We start from the raw sequence: 23,546 nt of genomic DNA, 5'->3' as shown, positions 1-23,546 counted from the left end.
ATGTCCGCTAACATTTACAGCTTGACAGCTGCAGTAGAACAATATTTAGTTACTCTGAAAGGCATTCTATATGACCCATGAACTAACAGACTACATATTGTTAACATGAAAAGTTCGTAAGTCATTTGTTTTGTACTATGACAAACATAAAGGTTACATTCAGTGATGGAGAAAGAAAGAAAAATCACCGATCCAAGGCCTCTTATACAAACCTACAAAACAGGCCATGTGAAATCCCAGAACCTGCCTTCCGATGGAAAAAAAATCCCTGTCAATTTGAATGTATTTCAGTTTGGTATATATGCAAATTTCATGCAATATACTTTGCATATGTCTCTGACTTTTTGGGGGCTTATTTTTTTCGCATACATTAAATTGCCCTAAAGCAAATTTCCACATAAAGAACTAATCTCTGAATATGCACTTAACTTCCCTTTAGTAAGTAGCTGAAGTGCAATTTTGGGTCAGATTCAGAGATTGTTTTAGAAATTTGCAATTTGGAGGTAGAGCTTAATAATTAACCCTCGAGGAAGAAGACGGAAAAAAAAGAAATAGAATGGCTTTATGGTACAGCGATCACTGCCACATAAAGAGATGATCAAAAAAACAAAACTAAGAATTTAGAAAAGATACATTCTGAAAATATAGAAGTGCTTAGAAAGATCTACGAAAATAATTGTATTTTTTTTATCTGAGCTATAAAGTTATTTGGGTTTTTTGTTGTTTTAACTGATAACTGATATTGTTTAATTCTTTGTCGCAAACAATTTTGCTTTTTGTTGTTGTAAATTCTCCATTGTAATCTAAATTCATTTTACTTAACAGCTACTGCAGCTATGTTTCGGTAGCATTTGTTATAACAGCTTCATGTGTGCTTGCCACTGATGTAATACTATATGATTAGCTAACTTCCTTGCATTATGAGAGAATGCTAACACATTACATAACAAAATATCTCACAGGCTCAACTGATACAGGAAAAGAGAATCAAAACAACATAACCTCGAATGCCTTCTTTTAAGCTACTGATTGTATTTATTTATTTTTTATTAGCATTTATATAGTGCCAACAATTCAGCAGCACTTTACAGTTATAAAAAGGGGATATTTGAAGATGTCCATGCTCAGAGAACTGGAGAGATATCATCAGGTATATCGCACAGGGACACTTACTGTTGAGATAGTCTGACCGGTATTCGAACCTGGGCTTTTGTGAGGTTACCACTGCTCTAACCTACTGTATTGCTACAATTACACATAATAATTTATAGCCTAGAAGATTTTTAGGCTAGATTCCATGAGGAACGTGACTCTGTGTTATGATGGCTCAATCTTGTATTTTAAATGACAAAGACAAAACCATGCCGCAGTGTCACGTCCCTTTTAACCCCTTAAGGACCAAACTTCTGTAATACAAGGTGTCATGTGTCCTTAAGGGGTTAATCCATTCTTCTAGATCTCATACTGGATTTGTAGCAAATATAAATCTAGTTGTTAGAGATAATGTTAGTGATTATGAAAGATGTTGCCCTGACATGGAGCCCAAATAGTTAACAGTCATCAATGCGCTAAAGCTTTGGTTGTTTATTTTGACCTATTTCACTACCGTCAACAGGTTTGCAGTTTGCATCCGTTGCAGAGGTTGTTCTGTCCTTTTATCTTTAGGTTAGTCTGCCACGTTGAGTGGGACATATTCACTAAACACTGAGCTTTGTAGCGTCAACAACAGAAAACTGGCTGAATTGATGATTTTGACCTACATTTTCTGCGTTGGTTTGTCATCTAACCAAAAAGCTTGCTTTTTTCCCCTGGTCTCTCCATGAAAGCATAACATTAGCTTTATTGTCTTTTTTTTTTATCAATAATATGTTCCTAAAGATTCTAAGGCAATGTGTATATAAATATAATTAATAAAGGGCCTAGCACAACATATGACAGGCAGAAACAATCCCATACAGCAGGTACTGCAGGTTTAACATTTAGAGTTCTATCTATCTATCCACCCGCAATTCATTGTATTACAAGAGACATTATATTTATAGGGCCAGTCGGGCACTATAACAACATAATTGAAAGTACGTTGTTATGGTGCCCAGAATGTCCCTTAAATAAACAATTCTTGTTGTAAACTTAACTTTAGCCATTACTGCACCTATGGCAGCTTTTTGACCAAGCCAATCTTACAGTCTCATCTATAAAGCTATCATTTGACCAGAAAAGAAAAACTGCATGTAGAATTAGCAGCTTCCGAAGAATGTCTTTTAAAGCTCAATTTTCTTCGCACCACCAACAGGTTCACACATTTTATTTACCAGTTGAGTACTGTTCTACCCTGGTTGATTTGCAAACTTCCAGTATGAGATACAGTATTATAATGATTTTTCTGCTGCTCTAGAATTACAGCTATCAATTTGTACTAATTTGCAAGGTGAAAGGCAACTTCTATCCTAAGTGACTCGGTCCAACTTAAGCGTTCTCTGGTCTCCGTTGACAGCTGAATTCAGGGAAGAACGATGGAGCAAAAAATGACACACGCACTCAGTTTGCTTTTCCAAAGATCTTCAAATGTATTATGGAAAGGTTGTCATATTTATACAGTATAGGTCATGAACTTTAAGTTACAAAATATGCAAAATATTTGCTTACAAGAGATAAATGTTTATGCTAAAAGTGGCAATAGATGATCTTGCAAAAACCACATATGCCTCGTGGTCAAGCACGTCTGTTTATGCATGATACTTTTTTCGGAAGCATCAGGTCAACGTTAGTTTGCGGATGCGTCTGTTGTTTCAAAAGCAAAAGTTATAAATCAAGAATAACCTGTGGTTTGTCTGTTTTTTAGCTCTTGTGTATATCTCTATAAAGAGAATATAATATCAGAATGTATAGATGAGATTCATTAACTCTTTCTATCCCTTCACAAGGATGATAGGAGTTGAAGTTAAAAATAATGCTCTCCTATAATCTATAAACTCTGGATACACTAATCTCCTTGCATTCCAGTTCAGGCTATGGAAATAATATATTCCTTAAACTGGCAGTTGTGTAGAATTTAGAGGAAATGGCAAATTTTAGAACAAAACTGCTGATCCAGAAACTAACAAAATTATATAATTGCTTTGGTCTGAAATCTACAATGTTCTATTCTCTTCTCCAACATTCACAGTTTAGTCAATCACGACAAAATGTAAGATCTCTTCCTTAGTAATAAACTAATCTGTAACATCTCAAATTTAATATTTGTCCACCATCTTCATTTATACAAGCAGCCATCTTCTTTTGAAAATAATTTAAACAATTCATATATATTTCTAATAGAGAAATAAATAAATAAATAAAAATAATCTGTTTCCCCCAGCAATCTCCAGAACAGATTTTCTCCCATTTTCTTTCATTCTTCGTGTTATATTTAGAAATGATGAAACTGGTGAATCACATGGATCTGTGGAGATATTTTTGTCCTCTCTGGAATAAGAGTTTGTGTGTGTCCCACCCCCTAGCAGTTCACAGTGTTTATAGACTTGGGATTTGACACCATGCTCTTCTCTTTTTTTTTGGATCTGCAGGGCACAGCATCAAACAGCTGGATGTAAAATGGGCATCAGTGGAATGTTTCCAGTAAGTGGTGCTACATCTATTTTCCTGCCAAAGTTCTACTGAAGATACTCGTTTTTTCTCTAGTGTATATATATCCATTAAACAACTGATAGTGCTTGATTAACCCCCAAAATGCTGATTTGACGAGAAATACACTTTTTCTCCTTATTGACAGTGAAGGCAGAGCATTTGCTATAAAGCACACCTCGTATTGCCAGCAATTCATTGTATGACTGAGGGAGATACGAATTATTGACTATTGGCTAAGGGGTAATCGATGATTGATTACCCATGACTAATTTCCATATTCCCATATTTATGTTACTTATAGTACAATTGAAGAGGATATTTTTGTTTCCATCCTATTATTTTATTGTTTAATGTACCTATATAGATATATTTCATCTAATGTATAAACTAGATGATCCATATATGCATCATACTAAGCAAGTGAGCAGGTCACTGACAGGCTGAGAATTCTTTATGATTGCAAAGATTCTTCTTAGAACACAGCATCCTTTCTGAAGACTCCTTAGTTCTAACGATCAGAGAGAAAAGTTTTCTACGTGTATGCCGATGTGAGTTGTGGAAACCGAGCTCACAGACTGCAGGATTCACAAAGGGAAAGTGCTTAATGAATACCTAGCAGGCTAACAGCGATCTAATTCTCTGTTAACCCTTCACGTGCCACGGGCTAAGCTGCAAAAGGCTAGAACATTCACTCTGATCCCGAAATGGTAGAAATCACACACCTCCTGATGTCTTGGAAACACTCCCTCAAATACTCATGACCCAAGCCATCCACCTCTCCCTCCCTCCTTCAATACTCCTCCTATATCTATCTCTCCCTCTCCCCCTCCGTCTTCCTACCCGTGCCTCCCCCTTTCTCTCTCTCTCTCTTTACACTACTCTAAACAATTCAGAATCTCCTCTGCTTTCCTCGATTCCACAAGTGCTGATCACTGAGAGCTGCTTGCCCACTGCTGAGAGATCAAGAAGGGCAGAGGGACAGGGAGAGAGAGAGAGGACTACCCCTATCATCATCCTCCCACCTCCCATACAGGTGAGGAGCAAGCTGGCCATCTGGACCCTGTGACGATGGAACTTGACTGATGGGCTGAGAACCTCACTCATGGTTGCCTCCTACCACCTTGGACCCTCAGTAGCACCATAAAGGAAAGCAGTTATTTATCATGAAAGGTATCAGGGCGATCCTCTATTACTTCATAGTGGATCTCTTCACTTTGTTCTGTTGGGCACAGGGCAAAGGTGGCCAGCACTTTGGGAGCACTGTGGTGGTATCAGACGTCAACCTTTCCAACCCTGGAGATCTAGGGTCCTCGGATCCTAACCAGACTGCTGAGGGCTGTAGGGGCTATTTTGACGTTATGGGGCAATGGGACCCCCCTTTTAACTGCAGCTCGGGTGACTTTCTCTACTGCTGTGGTACTTGTGGCTTCAGATACTGCTGCAAGTTTAAACACTCCAAACTGGATCAGAGTATCTGTACTAACTACGACAGACCCAACTGGCTAGCTCCTGGCAAGACCCCCCCAAAGATTGATGACCCTCTTCACGACCCCAACAGGGATAAGGCTAATTTGATCGTCTATATAATATGTGGAGTAGTAGCTGTAATGGTCCTTGTTGGAATTTTCACCAAATTGGGACTAGAAAAAGCTCAAAGACCTCAAAGGGAAAATATGTCAAGGTAAGGCATCATTACCTAGTTAACCCACAGCCATGTTTATAAATGTGTTACAATGTTCCCCTCTTTGTTGTTTTTGGTACCCACTGCACCTCAATCCCCTCTTTGGCAATACCAGTCATTTTTCCACTTATTGACGTTTTATAGTCCCCTGGGAACTCATCAACACAAATGCCCTTCCTGGTCCAATAAATATCTCCTGCACTTCTCCTCCTTATCTTAAGGTGTGATTGTGGAAATATCACCTGCAGTTGTTTACATCAGATACCATTAGGCTACAACTGCAATGTCCATTCACCAAGGTGTATGTAGGTCAGGTGTCCTTCTATGGTACTTGCTTAACCTATGAATGTATCCCTTCCATTATATACTGGTTGTGACTTAAACTATCTAGCCACCCACTCAGTGACTGCAGAAGTAGCTATTCTCTCCAGTACTGTATCTGTGTTTGCAATTGTGCCATTTTAATGTTTGCATGTAGAAAGTGATGCACCTGCAGTGTGTGTGTACATATATTTAGGTTACACTCATTTTTCTTCTAGCCATCCTCAATGTGTAAATGGATGTACAGTATAGTGTTGTTCCTGCATGTAAAACACAGACTTTACAATTGTATATTTATGTTAAAGAAGAATATAGGATACCCAGTGCAAGGACTGATGATAATTCCTTTGTATCTGTATATATTTTATCTTCATAAGGATGATTGCCTTTTTCTGGGTTGCTATACCAGTGATGAACAATGTACAAAAGAGCAAAAACAACACCAAAAACAATAAAGAAGGGACAAAGAATAATAATAAAAAGCACAAAGTATAAAGGAGTGAGTGTGTAAGATAGGGAGAGAAAGATGTGTGTGTGGGCACAAGGCTGGCTGACAGTTTGGGACAAAAGCCCATTTCTTACCATCATCTCTGCATTCAGATCGTGTCAGCTTTAGAGTGAAGACATTATTTTTAACTTATCTGTTCCTTCTGATTCATTATGCAAATCCGAACCTGATGATAGCAGATGGAAAAATGTTTAAATATATAAGAATTTGACTTTATTTATTAATTTAAAAAATCAGCAAATCACAAATATAGTGTGATGTACATATATTATATATATATATATATATATATATATATATATATATCATACACTTGTTTATATGTGTATTATATGTACTTAACTCTTCAAATCCCTAAAAGACTTGGGTTTCATTAATGTGTGAGCTTCTTCTAACCAAGCAATCATGAAGGGATGAGGATAACATTGCTGTTAATACAATGGTACACATCTATTTCATTCTAGGATGCTGGTACCCTGCTGTAACTAATGGTGAACACAGTTCTTCATTACAGTATTCAGATATATCTTCTAGATAACCAGCCAGAAGATTCTTGTCTATTTGTTACAGTACTCTTTTTGTTTTGTTTGTATGCTCCACTGCTCATACATTTTTCGACTGCTGTGAATAATTAGGTGGCATGCAATGTATTTGCTCCTTTAGGAAGTAAATAACAAGCCATTTCCTAACCTGTAACAAGGTGTTGATAGTAAACTGTAATTGAATTATTTATTTCGTAGCAGGTGCTGATTATATACAAGGCATTTTTCGAATTCTTTCCACATCAATTAAAATAGACTCATTGATTTCCTTTTTAGATTGTTAATATTTTCCTCTGGGGAAACTGTACCTTTTAGACATTTTGATGAATGTCTTTCCAGCCCAGAATAACTGTTACCACTCAGGGATGGTAGAAATGAACATGCAGGAGAAATACTTGGTGTGAATTGTTCTCTTAGGAAAAGAAAAAAAAAAAGAATATTATGGAGACATAAAATGTCATGCAAGAAAATGTTCCTTCTAGCATGGCGAAGATTTGATATAAAAATGTTTTTTTTTTGTTTGTTTTTTAATAATGTCTCTAAAGAGCTTGATTTATGTTTAACTATTTACTTTTGGAGCACAAGTCGAAAGAAATATCATGAGGACCCCAATTTACATATGATTTAGCCAATACGGATTTTTTTTTAAAGTTAATTGTATTTCTTTAAACATTGTTTGTCATATATTTAAAATGAGGTTACGACGAAGATGAATGGATCAGGCACTGGTTGGAAAATATAAAGCAAATGGGTTCTAACTGGAGGACTTTGGGGACACATGTAGAGCTTGGAGCTTGTTAAATGTTGCATTGTGTAACAATGAGGTGGTGCCTAGAGAACACACACATACGGTTTGTAATTGTGTGTCTGTGTATGTGTGTATGTGAAATATTGCAGGCATTGATGTACTATGTGATGTTTTTTTAACCGATTTTACAAAATGATTGGCGTATATTATAAAGTTAACACACTGGTAGATAGATACCACCAACAGTAAAAGGATTGTGAGAGACTGGATACATTATGGAAGTAATGAAGCTGAGTCCCTAAATCCCCCAAAGGCCTATAGATGTAATTGAAGCATACTAACATCAGCAATAGCAAACATTTCAATTCGCAGTAGACAATGTAGAAAAATGAGAATATCTAACATGAAACGAGAAAACAGAGTAGTGTTAGTTCTGGAGGAAAATAGGACTATAGACTATTGGAGAATATTTTAAGTTGTATTACAGACTGTAGAGCATATTGTTTTTAAAGTAAAGATCACAAATATATCCTTTAAAATGTTTGATACCTTCATTAATAATAAAAAAAAAAAATAGTTACCACATTGTGCATGCTGGTTCTCCACCACCATGGATATTCCTGCTGCCTGATTAAGTTGTAATGAAAGTGACCTAAGCCCCATTTGTACACGTTTGAGTCTTCCATCCATCATTTGACTACAAATCCCATAATACTTTGTGCCTGGCTGAATGGAATAAATGCCAAACAAACAGCTAGAGCTTGCTCAGCTATAAATCAGTGCCTTCAATACATCTAAGATTACAATGAGAGAATTGTTTTAATGAACACGAGTGTGTTTTAACTACATCACAAATGTCATGTATCGCACATTTATAATTGTTCAAGCACACCCTAATGTTCTAAGGGTTATACTAGCCCAGGGATAGGCAACCTTCGGCACCCCAGATGTTGTGGACTACATCCCCCATAATGTTCTTACACACATAATGCTGGCAAAGCATCATGGGAGGTGTAGTCCTAAACATCTGCACTGCTGAAGGTTGCCTATGCCTGTAACTAGCCATTAGTGCTGAACATTGAGTTTTGATATGACTCAGATTTATTTTTTTTGCAATCCTTCTCCACTTATCTGTGAGTTGTTATTTAATGATTTTGAGGTTTCAATAGAGAAAGGGTTGAGAGCAGTAATACGGTGCTTTGTTCCTGTCCACCCAGAGTGCACTTAGTATATCTTACTAGATGCTTACACAGATTTAGAGTTTACACAACAGCTGGGTATATGGAACTTGCAACGACGTTATATTTTTAATTTCTTTGAGCTTATTGATTTTTTGTTTACATGTGCTGAACTTTTTGAACTCTGCCTCTTTCTCTGTAGTCTCATAACGCACTTGTTTGAATTGCTGTGTTATTAACCGCTTGATGTGAAGAATGCAGGCTAACATCTCTAGAGCGCAAAATAAACTGTGATAAAAGGGTTAATCTGTGAGAATGCGGTTTGTATTGCGTTATATTTTGTGCTGTTTTTCATAGTCATTGGCTATCTCAATGGCCAGCTGGGGTCTACAATACAAATGATGATCCTTCTGAGGTATTTTATTAACAAATTCACTATACATAGGTGTAATAAACTGTGAATGGATAATACCGCTAACAAAATATATTGCACTTATTACTGGTGCATCTTGGAAATGATCAAACAAATTACACAATCCTCATATATGAGGTGATAAATTGGAGCAGTAGATTGACAAGCTACGGGGTAATGTAAGGACATAGAAAACCCGGGAGATTAAGGTTGATTGATAGAACAGTCTCCTTAGATTACGTTATAATTTGCGAACATAGAATGTGATATTCATAGATCTTTTAAAACATATTCTATGTAGAGCTTAATTATGCATAGCTCAATAAACTATCTATTTTATTAGCTTTTAATTATTAACCAATGACATATTCTGTGGTTCTGCGCAGTTTGAGTGTGGAGTAGTTAACATTTACAAAATTGCTTTTTCGTATACAGTCAGAAAAGGAGCTGAGGCCTGCTACCACACAAACTAGCATTGTGTCTCTTTAATAATTGGAGACACTGGGGGGCATTTTAAGGGAATTTCCAGCAGCCTCCTAGTCTGTCATTGTCCTGGGAAATGTCAACAGATTTTATGCCTTTTTTTTTTTTTTTTTTTTTTTTACTTTTTATTATCTGAAAGTCCATCTATTTATTTATTTATGCATTCATCTTAACCAATCTGACCTGTGTAATTCAGATGCAACAGGTGACTTTTTTAAAAGACTGGATCTAGCAATAGTTGGCATGGAGAGTTTAGTCCAAATTGACTGTTTCAGTTTTCAAAATGTTGCACTCACGTATAGTATGACTCAGTATAGTTTATGTTGTAGTCAAGAGACTAGAATTAAATCTGTAAATTATAATTACACAGTAGATACTCATTTTCTCTCTGGAATATGAAGTTATGCATTTTGTTGAAATGAAAAATAATTGTCTATGAAAGGGGGTGTGACATTTCATAAATGACAACTTTGTGGATTTTTACAACTAAATGCAAAATATAATCTGAAGTAATCAGGCATGTTTTATAGCTCCATGCAAGGGCATATAGCCCTAAGTGCACTAAATGTCTCTAAACAATATCTAGCAGGGAAAAGTATGGATTCTCAGGAATTCAAAATAAATTCAAAGTAAATTTCAAAATGTAATCTTGGAAAAAAAATTTAAGTCAGCTTTCTGTCCGTTTTAGCTGTTTTGGACTATGATGTAAAATTCATTTTGAACTTTAGTCAGTATTTGTATTGGCATATTTTTTAAACTGGAAATAAAATTCCTTTCAATTATCAATTATCCTTCTTAATTTTCCATGACGTCTTAGCTGCAAAAAGTAGCTATGATTTAATTTTTAAGTTTTACTATGTTGGCCTAATTTTTTTTTCATTTTCTACTGAAAAGCAAAAAAACAAAAATCCAAACACATGCATCAAAGACTATCTGTAAGTTAATTTGTAATGTGTATTTTGTAGCCTGCAGAATGTGTTGTGTTATTTTCTTGTTGCCTCTGATCACAACCAGTCTACTATGTTTTGAAATTTTCAACAATCCTGATACAATTGCTGTTTAAATCATTATAATGGCTACTTTTTTAAAATCAAAATTCAAACACCTCCTGGCCTGCGATTTTTTTAAAGTGTACCTGTTGCATTTCTAAGCAGTACAATAGGTCTCTGTTAAGAGTTATTTCCACCTTTATCTATACTTTGTTGGTGTGCACACTGTTACATATCTATTCTTTTAATGTGTTTATACTTTTGTTGGAATGTAGTCTAGTTGTTCAAGGAACTCTGCTTCTCGGTTTTCCCGTTACTATATTTATACCACTTACCTTATAGTGTTGTATATTGCTTTTCTTTCTTTGCATGATATAGAAAACTAGAAATACAGTATTCTAAGGTCTCTTGTGAAACTTATAAGTGTTTAATCATAAGAAGATATAAATGTTTGTTTTGTAGACTTCTGAGAAGTATAAATCATATTGCTTCTCTGTGTATAGGCAGCAAACATATATATAAGAATGTATATGCAAATGTAAGTAAAATGAATATAAATATACTGTATATAAGCGTTGCCCTTAACCACACTGTACCACTAAACATAAAGACATACACCATACTATTCAACACATTTACTCTTTTACTTGCCTACCCCTAACCTCTAAAATACCCTAAAAATTAACCCCTAAAATACCTGAACACTTACACTAACATCAACCCTACCTCAAAAATATCATGTTATATAAAATATTTAAAACAAAAAGTGGGTATTATTGGAAAATATGAAAAAGAATGCCTTTATTTCATGCTTTATCATGAGATCTCCAGAGCCCCAAAGTTGTATTACTTTGGTTTGGAATAATTAATTTTTTTGATGTTTATGAATATATCCAGAACACTGAGATTGCATTATTTTCTCCTAATAGGTACGTTACCATTATTTAAACAGTGGACATTGTGCTGTGTGGGGCCCCTAATTTCAGGCAGTGCTGTGACTTACATATCTCAGTCTGCCCAAGATTAGTGGGTGTTATGCACCTGGGTAGCAGTTGTTATTTACCTATGGAGCCATCTCCTGTTATTGATATCCTTGTGAGATTCTCTCTTCTCAATTTCTTCTCCAGCATATCACTAGAGTGGAAATAAAAACAGTGTATCTCTCAACAATCTAAGGCAAACTGGGATGCGTATGTTCATGTCATGTGCTGGCATAGGATTAAAGGAATCCAGATTTTAGATGTAACCCTAATTCTAACCCTACTCTTAGAATCATAATCTAACTCAAACCATAACCCTAATATAAAAGATATATGAGACTGATGTTTGTATTATGTATAAATAATGCCATCTTTGTTCTAGAGACATTTATAAACAATTTCACCATAAGCCTTGGGGTTCATTATGCTTCCAGTACCCCAGCTTTATGTATCCATTATAAGTAGGACACCAGTGGAAACACAGATAGGCTTAATATTTGGCTAATTGTGAGAGCTACACATACACATACACACACACACACACACACACACACACACACACACACACACACACACACACACACACACACATTCTGTTTATTCTGAACCTTATTGAAAGATAACAATCATTCACCAAGTGGCTCCTTAAACTTTACTTGCACCCCAGTACCCTGGTTCTGGGGTTCATCTATTCCACATTCAGCCATCTCATCCAGACAGGGAACAATATTGTGTACATTCACAACACAGCTTTTATAGTTTCAGGAGACTGACTTACATACTATATAGGTAGTTGGAATGCTGAATGGGGAGGCATTACTTCCCCCAATGATGTCAAAAGGATGGACAAGGAGTGTGAGTGCTAAATACATAATAGAAAAAAAAACAAAAAAATTCAAGAATGTGAAAAGAATGTTCACATGAACTGCTTCATAGCAACATAACCACTACAGTATGGAGCTCATACGGTCCCTTTAAACAATTGTAATGCTAAAGTGATTTAATGATAGAATAGAAATACCTAAAATGCAATAATTCTGAAACATTGCAATATTCTTTTCCCTTCTGAGAAATGATTAAATAATGTATAATTTTGTGTGCTTATAGTTTATAAAGCATTTCCTATGTGATCCAATAACCTCATCCATATTATTTGCTATCACCATGGTTCCCAAACCGAGCTAGATTCAGCGATGCTGCTTACACAGCAGTGTGCTAGATTGCAGCCAGCATTTCTACAGCCCTCGTATCTACAGTTTAAAATAGAAAACACTGCGTTTTTATTGCAAATCAGTAAGGGATTCCCTGTTATTGAATTGGGATTGAGATTTCAAGTGTGCCCCACGATGTACAAAAAATGTGCCTTATTGCACTGGAAAGAATAAAACATTCATATTAAAGCGTTATCAAGCTGACAATGTAAGACTGCTGCTATGGTAAATTCTGCAGCTTTTCAGCAACTGCAGTTGTGACATTAGTCCGTTTACTTTGCATAGGAGTGAAATACAGCCTGGTTTTAGGAAAAATAAACACTGGATCATTTTTCTTACCAACAGCTTCGACATAAAATACTGCAATTAAAACAAATGCAATACTGATTGCAGAAAAAGCTTGGGGAACTGTGTGCTGAATTACAAGTTATAATAAATTAATAATAAAGTCGAGCTTTGCCATCTCTTTGCAAGATGGGTCGAAGCTCTCCCCCACTGACTTGGATCTGACCACTTCACCGTAATATTAGGGTCATGCTGAATTGTGTATTCACTATTTCATATTTATTAGAGATTCTTTATGGAAAAAGATATCAGGACAATTCCAACCTAGATTGCAGCTCTAATTTTTAATTTGTTTTTATAAATGATCCGTGGACAATTGGGGTGTTATACGGTATGAAGCAGGGAGAAAACATCAATGCCAGCAGAAGTTTATATACACACTAATATACTAGTATATACATAGTAACTTATATTACATTAACTTCAGTGAGCTTGGAAGACTGTGGTCTATATTTATTAAGTCAAAACAGGTGCTATTCTGGGGCAAATTGCTATATTAAGACCAATCACCATGGAAACAAATAAAATGTTTATCAACATGTATACTCTTTTCCCAGCTGAGCATATTTTTATCTCATTAATTGTATCCCTACTTTATTAATGTATGCTGGGGCTTTCCCCACTGTTAGAACTCATTTTACACACTAAGCTACGATGCCCTGCATTATATAGGTGATTTATTTTAATTGAAATGTTTGCTATTATTCAAAGACCTGATGAAAAAAAAGTCTAAATCAAACCAATAATTTACGTATTCAAGAAGGAAATAATTAATGGCTTAAAGGGACACTACAAACAAGAACTAATGCGTGATGTATTCATTTTTTTGAAATTGTTGAAAAACATTGCACTTTAGATATACCCCTTTATCTAACTCTAGATAGAAGTGATTTTCTTTTATAGACACACCTGCCACTCATCTCTGTCAGAATAGCCATTGTTGCCATTTTATTTGATGGTAATAAAGAACGAATATCATATTTTACTTCCATTTAATTGTGCATATTATGTTTATTAGTTTTTTTAATGTCATATAATTTGGGGTAATATTACACATGTGTCCATCAATCAAAATTTTAGTGATACATTAGTGGCCAAGCATCATGCAGACACTAATTAAGAGATCTCAATCAATTCCTGTTTTGAGTTAATGATTTCTTACTTATATCCCCAGGAAACCCAGATAAAGAGGGGAAGGGAGCATTCATGAAGCTGTATTTTAATGTATATGAATATTAATGCACTGCCTAATGAAACTTGAATTGTACTAGTAACAAAGGGTTGGTGGGGCTAATGTTTAATCGTTTGATTGTTTGATCACCAATACTATCTTCTGCTACTCCACTCCACCTCAACCAAATGCATGCATTCATCAATCAGCTAAATTTCAGGAGCCAGGTAATAGGTGCCTTTTGGGAAGAAGCATTAAAATCTCACGCATGCTATCTCCTATTGGATCACAGTCATAAATGTAAAACAATCATAAATTGCTTCCACCTGTCCCTATTTAGAAGGGACAGTTCCTATTTTGGGCCCAAATCCCTCTGTTCCTCTTTTCTATACTAATGTCCTTCTATTCTAAGAGCTCCATATTGTTGGCATGTCTGCGTGTCTAACAGAGCTCCACAGCAAAAATACTCACAGTAATGTGTCTTTAAACTACTATAAACGTGTTTAGAAATCAGTCTGTGTAAATAAGATATATTGTTCTTGTTCTAAATTAAATTTTAGTAACAAAAATCGCCATTAGTAGTGTAAAATTAGTAAGTAAAATTTCTGCAATTGAAATGATTGAAATACCGTCCACGTCCTGATTTGCACTCGCCCTATATTAACTTGATTTTCAATGCCAGAACAAGGCTTTGAAGTCCCTTGGAACGCGGGTCTTACTTTTTTTTTAGTATGTCCACATGTTGCTATATTCTGCTTGTGTGGGTGCTTCTGCTGCTTTGTAGAGTTGTATGTGTGCTTATGTGGGTTGTGTGTCTTATTGTGTATGTAAATGAGAATGTGATATTGTATGTGCTGTGTATGATTTTATGAGTGTGTATGTGGGATTGCTTGAAGGGTTGTGTGTTGGCTGTATGTTGTATTGTGTGTGTGTAAGACTTCTTTGGGGTCATGTGTGTATGTCTCACAAAGGCACTTACATAATTTTAAAACAAGAACTGCACTCTCCAATCAAAAATTAGAGGATCAACACAGTGCCACAGACACAGACCAGGTAGACCACTAATCCCTCATTATTGTAGACAAAATAAAAAATATCCAAAATGAATGGCTTGAAAAAGGCTCCTGTATGAGCTGAAACATTGCCTGTTTGGCTTCAATAAAGGCTGCAATTTGGGACAGAACCTATGTGTGCCCAGATATTTTTCTTTTGTCACACAGGCACTTACAGACACACACCTAAAAATACATCTCAGGCACGCTCATGGAGTACACAGAGACACCAATACACACTGCTGAGTACACACATACCCCGATACACACTGCAAGATACATGCACACCCCAGTAGACACTACTAGACAAACACAAACCAATATATACTTCCTAAATTGTCCCAGTGTTGCTAGACATAAACGCATTGCTAAACACACACACACTGCTATACACACTGTCACACTGCTTGACACAAACTACAAAACATACACAATCAAACTGCTAAATTCGCAACAACACTGCTGAACACTGTGCTAACCATACATACTTTTATACACAGTCACGTTACCTTTTGTTGCCCATGCTGTGACACAGCCTGGGGAGGTCCAGGAAGGGGAGAGGGACCCTTCCAATGGTCCCTCTCCTGTCTCCAGTAGTGAAGACACTCTGCCCCTTTTTATGACGCGGCGCGTTATACCCGTTACGGTCATTATGAATATACCGTTATGCCTTTTGTTTTTTGCAGTGCACTCGCTGTCTTCCAGGATTTGATCAATTACGTACTAAGGGACTTCTTACATGAGTGTGCCATTGTCTACCTTGACGACATTTTGATTTATTCCAAAGACAAAGAGACTTATCATTCTCATGTTAAGAAAAAACTAACCAGACTATTAAAGCATGGACTGTACTGTAAATTGGAAAAATGCCTTTTTAATCAAAAGCAAATTGCTTTTTTAGGAAACATCATTTCTGAGAGAGGATTTGCCATGGAGTCTACTAAACTAGAATCTATACTACAGTGGCCTCTACCTAATGGACTGAAGGCCATACAAAGATTCATATGATTTTCTCATTATTACAGGAGTTTCATTTACGACTTTTCGTCCATAATCGCACCAATTACTAACATGACTAAAAAAGAAGCCAATGCCAAATTCTGGTCTCAAGAGGCATTAAATGCATTTGAAAATTTGAAGATGTCGTTTTCATCTGCACCAATATTGGTACATCCCGATCCCACTTTGTCTTATTTGTTAGAGGTTGATGCCTCTGAAACAGGGGTGGGAGCAGTTCTTTCCCAAAGAAAGAGCCCTGAAGAACCCTTCCATCCTTGTGGGTTCTATTCTAAGAAACTAACGGATACAGAGAGGAGATATGACATTGGGGACAGGGAATTATTGGCTATCATCTATGACTTGAAAGAATGGCGTCATTTGTCAGAGGGAACTCCCATTCCTATCACTATATTAACAGACCACAAGAACCTATCTTACCTTAGAGAGGCTAAGAGGTTATCAGCTAGGCAAGCATGTTGGTCTCTCTTTTTAGCAAGATTTAATTACGCGTTAACATACAGACTTGGGTCAAAGAATACTAAAGCAGATACCTTGTCTCATCAATTTGAACCACACACTTGTCTTTATACTGAAATAACAACCATCGTACCTACAGAAAGAATAGTGGCTAATACTCATGTTAACATACATTCCGAGCTCATTGATAATATAGAAGCAAAACAGAATCAGGAACCACAACATAAACCTACTGATAAAATAAAAAAAAGCAGTATCAAAAAGAGATACTTACCTTTTATCATGATGGGAAAGTAGCAGGTCATCTGGGTATAAATAAAACTCACTCGCTGATAGCTTCAGAATATCGGTGGCCTTCCTTACAAAAAGACACTAAAGAATACGTTTTGGCATGTGACGTGTGTGCCAAAACCAAATTATCTCAGTCTCCCTTGCGGACTGTTACAATCATTAGAGATACCACACAAACCATGGGATAGCATAGCTATTAATTTTATTGTTTATTTGCCTGTATCTGAAAGTCATACTGTCATCTTAACAATAGTTGATAGATTTTCCAAAATGGCTCGTTTCATTCCCTTGATAAAATTCACAGAAACTGGCCACATTATTTGCCAAAGAGGTGTTCTGATTGCATGGCATACCCAAAGAAATTGTGTCAGACGGGGGACACAGTTTATATTTCATTTCTGGAGGGCTTTCTGTGTACAGTTGGGGATCCCTCTTTGCTTTTCATTGGCTTATCATCCTCAGTCTAATAAGGTCTGGTTAAGCACCAGGAATATTCGCTTGAAGGTGCCATCAATTAAGCTTTCCTCCAGGTATATTGGCCCTTACAAGGTCATTCAACGTATTAATCCTGTGGCTTATAAATTGGCTCTCCCTCCTGCTTTACACATTCCTAATTCTTTTTGTGTTTCTTTATTGAAGCCTCTTACATGCAATCGTTACACTAGACCCTTTGTTATTCCCTCTCCTGTACTGGTTGAAGGTCAGAGAGAATATGAAGTGAAGGTCATTCTTGATTCACGTATTTCTAGGGATCATCTTCAATATCTGGTTGACTGGAAGGTGTATGGTCCCGAAGATCAGTCTTTGGTTTGTTCTTCTGACATCCATGCTCCTCGTCTCCTCAGATCGTTTCATGCACACCTTCCTTCTTGCCCTGGCCCTTCCCAACCGGTGGGCGGTTCTCGAAGGGGGGGTCATGTCACATTGCCTTTTGTTGCTCAGGCTGTGACACAGCCTGGTGAGGTCCAGGAATTGGAGAGGGACCCTTACCACGTTCCCTCTCATGTCTCCAGCGGTTCAGATGCCAGCCGCTATAGCTCTGCCCCTTTTTATGACGCGGGGAGTGCGTGCCGACGTCATGACGCTGATGACGTCACGGCCTGCCAACATTTTTGAATTTGAAACATTTTGGGAGCGTGTCTATAATTTAAAGACATAGGGTATATAAGGAGCACTCAGGGAATGGATCATTGCCCTGTTGTGGTTTCTGTTTTCAGTTCCCAAGAGTGCGTTATATCCTGTGTCTTTTCTGGTATTTTGATCTTGGCTTTCTCCTGACTATTCTCCGTTCTATCCTCCCTGACTCAGCTATTGTTTTTTTTTGCTTCCCTGATTTCTGGTGTCCCTGACTCAGCTTGTCCCTGACCATTCTTGTTCTAACAGCGTATAACCCAGCCATTCTAAGGACCGGTAGACGTTGTCTAATCTATTATTAAATCTATATTCTCTGCGTGTTGGGTCACAAGTTATCGTGACACACACACATTGACATCAGTGTTATTTTATCCATGTATATATATGCGTATGTAAATGTGTATATTTGCTATTTTAGCCACCATCCTTTTTGCTTACTACATAGCAACAGGAGTGTTGCTTAAAGGTAGTGCAATGTTGTTGGCCTGGCCAGCTATAGGGCCAGTGCTGTGGCTACATTGTCTGAGTATGGCAGCTATCACCAGATGATAAGTGGTGGCACCATACCCATCACCCATATATGTGGATATATTGGTGGTCTGTGTTCGTGATTAAGGCGTCTTCAGCAGTTGTAAAGGTATTCCTTCTTCAAAGTGCACCCTTACAGCGACCGAATGTCCTCAGTATATGAGACAAATAAAAACAGATATAGTGCTCTCTGTTTGTTATATAAAACTAAAAATAGATTAAATGAGGTCTACTCACAATCGGAGAGCAAATATCTGTATTGCTCAGTCCAAATGGGCGTGGGTGGTATAATCCCCACCAAGGATATCACTGTGCGAGTCCTCTAGGTTAGGAATATTTCAAAGATAGGTCAAATATTTCCAAATAAAGTAAAATAATTATTTGGAGATAAGAAAATAATATCAGATATAGTATAAAATACTTTGTAAAAACCCTGACGCTTTTCAACTACAATAAGGCTTTCTCAAAGTGTTCTGAGAATAAGCTTCAGAAAATTGTAAGTGCATTTTGTTTTATTTACCATCTATAATATTCTTATTAAAGACCTATATAAGATGTTCATCAAAATAAAAATAAGTTATTATAGCATAGATACATATGGTCATATACATACACTGGTCATTTAAAGTAAATTTTACATTTTAGGGCTTCTTATTTGCTGAGGTGTTATTGTAAGTAATTCCAATTTCCTTTAATTAGAAATTTAGAGAGGCTCTCTTGCACACATAGAATTTAATAACACACTTCTGTGTATAGGACTTATGGAAACCATATAGCTGAATGTTTACTATTAGACGTCTCAGCACTTCCTTAAAGGGGCACTCCAGGTGGAATTGATCAATTATTTCTTAACAAATGTACTATTTAATACAATTAAAAAAAATAAAAAAAGATAACCAGTCCATAGTAATAAAATATAATACCTTTAATTTTCCCTTCCATGTTCAAATTGATGGACATTACATCGGCCAGGTTTGACCTTTGCCCCTACCAGAAAGTAACATAGCCAACAGGAGCCTCTTATTCCAGGTTATGGTATCTGAACTGTTGGACGTGTTTAACCCAATACTTTAAAGGTTAACATGCAGTGGGAATGGCAGTCTGACATATTTCAAAGATGTCTGTGCACAGCCTCATTCCTGCTCAGGGCAGGAGATTCTAGGAGTTATAGTGAAGTTATAACTGTTTACTTCAAAAAGCTGTTAGCTGAACTACAGCTCAGAGCATCATTTTATGGGTGCCCTGATAATATGGACAACTGTAATATGGGACACTGGATGTTAATAAGGTGAGAGAGAAAGGGTATAGTATACGGCTCTATCCAGCAAGAGGGAGATATGAATATCCCAAGTATTTTTTTCACAATTTTCTTTCAGACATAGACCTGCTATGATTTATGAAGCTGCTTGTCTGATGAACAGCCGGTTTCTAGATCTCTCATTGCCGAATGTGTCAATATTTTTTTTACTGTGGCTGCAGTGCTTTATATCCAAATGACGAGGCTATGTATCACACAGACTTTCTTTCACAATTGAAAAGTCAAAAATGAAAGCGTTTATCAAGAGCCCTATTTTTCACAATTTTTGCAAATAATCAAGTAACTTTTCAACAAACCTTAAAGTCATAATTTATATAAAATATTGCTTATAATCTAATTTATAGTATTTTTTATTTAGCACATTTTAGATTCAGCATGTTTAGAGCATGCATTTGCATTTAACTCATCAGTGTATAGATATTTAATGTACCCAGCTTAAGGTTATTGGTATTAAATTCAGGTAACATCAAACCCACTCATGTGATTGAACATGTACTATAAGTAGTGCTTTAACAAAATACACTTAACAGAAACATACTACAAAGTGAAAGCAACGTACATGCTTTAGTTTAGAAATGCCCACCACTCCCCCAAAAAATACAAAATAAGTCAGCGGTGGTGGTGTGTGTGTGTGGGGACGACGACCATTATTACATTAATAATTATTAAAGGAACACTATAGGGTCAGGAACACAAACATGTATTCCTGACCCTATAGTGTTAAAACCACCACCTAGCCCCCATGGGCCCCTGATGCCTCCATACATATAGCAAAATCTTACTTGTATTCAAGCCTGAAGCTGTAGCTCTGCATGTTGTTTGCCTCAGAAAAACAAGCTGTCTGATGACAACATCAGAAGTGGTGGCCTGATCCAATCACAATGCTTCCCCATAAGATTGTCTGAGTCTGACAAAGAGGCAGATCAGGGGCAAAGTCAGCACAATTCAAACACAGCCCTGGCCAATCAATATCACCTCATAGAGATGAATTGAATCAATGAGGAATGTTCTATGAGGAAAGTTCAGTGTCTGCATGCAGAGGGAGGAGATACTGAATGTTTGGATGCATTTTAGGCAGCCATGACCCAGGAAGGATCTCTAACAGCTATCTAAGGAGTGGCCATGAAGTTATCACTAGGCTGTAATGTAAACACTGCTTTTTCTCTGAAAAGACAGTGTTTACAGCAAAAAGCCTAAAGGTAATGATTCTACTCACCAGAACAAATTCAATAAGCTGTAGTTGTTCTGGTAACTATAATGTCCCTTTAACAATTATAAAAAGTTATTAGACAGCATAAGGATTTGGTAAATAAAGAATGGCTATAAACCCTCATATTCTACTTTAGCAAACCTTTCAAAATATACAAATATGCAACATTACACAAAAATCTATTTTTCTCTTTTTCAAAAATAGCACAGAAATAAATTATCAAACATGCTATGTATGTATGCTATGTATCTCCATTTTTCCACTGCATCTATTTATCTATTTTCCCTTTTCTTTGTCTTTGTTTTAAAAGCTATAGGAGGACAAACAATTCTTTAAAATCCGTTTTGCTTGTTCATCTTGCTTAGACGTAACACATACATTTATAGCTCAACATGATGAGACCCTTCTAATCTCTCCCAAAAATGATCAGTGGGGGATCCATCTCCCATCACCCTGCTTTGTATACCTATATATATTTCTGCAAATGTGAAAAAGAAAACTTTCATTGTTTATGTTTTTGCATAATATTAGACATACTTTATTATCATAATGTAAATTTATAGCATTAGACTTTCATGAAATGTCTTCTATTACATTTGAAGCAATGGTTGCCTGTTAGCATATAATTGGAAAATAATTAAACTTTAAAGTTTAAGTGAAGTTTCTTGTGCAAAATAAAATTAAGTTGTTTACAAGACTTCATTATTTTAAATGAATTATAGAACTTTGCAATATGGTTAGCAAGCAGCAGAAGTCAAATTGTCTGTGCTATCCTGGGGAGTTATTAGATATGCCGTTGTTTAGGAAAGGCGTACTAAACTCAAGTTTTGATAGCAACTAATTGGCCTGGTTTTCTGGATATCCACACTGGTAATTCAAACAAAATAAATGTTAGATGTGTTTAAGATCGGATAGGTAAAAAACAATATCTATGCATGAGTGTGACCCCTACTGGGTTAGTCACTAAAATGCAAATAATTAACCCCTCATTGACCAGACCGTTTTTCAATTTTCTTACCGCTAAGGACCAGGGCTGTTTTTACATTTGTGCGGTGTTTGTGTTTAGCTGTAATTTTCCTCTTACTCATTTACTGTACCCATACATATTATATACAGTTTTTCTCGTCATTAAATGGTCTTTCTAATGATACCATTATTTTCATCATATCATATAACTTACTATAAAAAAATTGGTTACACATCTACAACCGCCAAAAAACACCCATGCTAAATAGTTTCTAAATTTTGTCCTGAATTTAGAAATACCCAATGTTAACATGTTCTTAGCTTTTGTTTTGTAAGTTATAGGGCTGTTAGTACAAGTAGGACATTACTGTTTCAAAATACATATTTTTAAAATGTATCAATAAGACATTGTAACACAGTTATTTGTCATAAATCTCTGAATCACACCTCACATGTACATATTTTTTTAAATTAGACAACCCAGGGTATTCAATATGGGATATGTCCAGTTTGTTTTAGTAGCCACTTAGTCTAAAAATACTATTATGAATGCTAACTTTGGCCAGTGTTTGTGACCAAGTGGCCACTGAAAAAGACTGAACATAGCCCTTTTGCAATACCTTGGGTTGTCTTCTATTGCAAATGGTATGCTATCATGGGGTAATTCTCATTCCTGGGCTACCATACGCTCTCAAATGTAACATAACCAATCCTGCAAATTTCAATGGGAAATACAACAGAAAATAAAGCCTTATATTTGACCTTGTCACTTTCAAAAACACTATCAAACCTGTACATGGGGGCTACTGTTATACTCGGGAGACTTTTTTTTTTTTATAATTTATTTTTATTTCAGTATATATACATACTACAACAATTACATAGACAAAAAACAATAAACAGAACACAAAAGACAAAACAAAACATAAAATCATATCACATCACTAACCAACATTATTTAGTGGTGTATAAACCCAATCTCTATTATATCCATAAGCCATAAGCCATACTTGCATACAAATATATATTTTTTACGCTTATCTAGTACACTGCTACTCTAATATATACTTTTATAAATTGCAAAAACCAATAATATATAAAGCTTATTTGAGACCATAAGACATTTTTATAACGCCACTAAATCATAAATTATTCTATTTAAATTAATTTAATTTAATTTCTCTACCACCTTCTTAACCATAACCTAACTCCTATATATACATATTCCTAACATTAAACAATTTTTGCCAAAAAAAAAATAATTTTCCTTCCCCTCCTGCCAAACGACTTGCCATTCTCTCATAGCAACTTGAAGAGTCTAAGCGTACCATAACCTCTTTGAACAAAGGTGGCTGAATTTGTTTCCACCTATAAG

At 36.1% G+C, this 23,546-nt stretch overlaps 1 protein-coding gene across 1 annotated transcript in view; it reads left to right on the top strand.

Annotated features, from left to right (window-relative positions):
- Positions 1-4,508: 4,508 nt before the first annotated feature.
- The window catches only part of SHISA9 (shisa family member 9), a 451,143-nt gene continuing 432,105 nt past the window's right edge, over positions 4,509-23,546 (top strand). Inside the window, exon 1 of the mRNA XM_063430301.1 lies at positions 4,509-5,308. Within this exon, the coding sequence (XP_063286371.1) occupies positions 4,791-5,308 (518 nt within the window). The 5' untranslated portion in view covers positions 4,509-4,790. The remainder of the gene's footprint in view (positions 5,309-23,546) is intronic.

Source organism: Pelobates fuscus, chromosome 8, assembly GCF_036172605.1.
Source record: "Pelobates fuscus isolate aPelFus1 chromosome 8, aPelFus1.pri, whole genome shotgun sequence".
Taxonomy (NCBI): domain Eukaryota; kingdom Metazoa; phylum Chordata; class Amphibia; order Anura; family Pelobatidae; genus Pelobates; species Pelobates fuscus.
The sequence above is the reverse complement of the archived record's forward strand: the minus strand, read 5'-3'. Positions and strand labels throughout refer to the sequence as shown.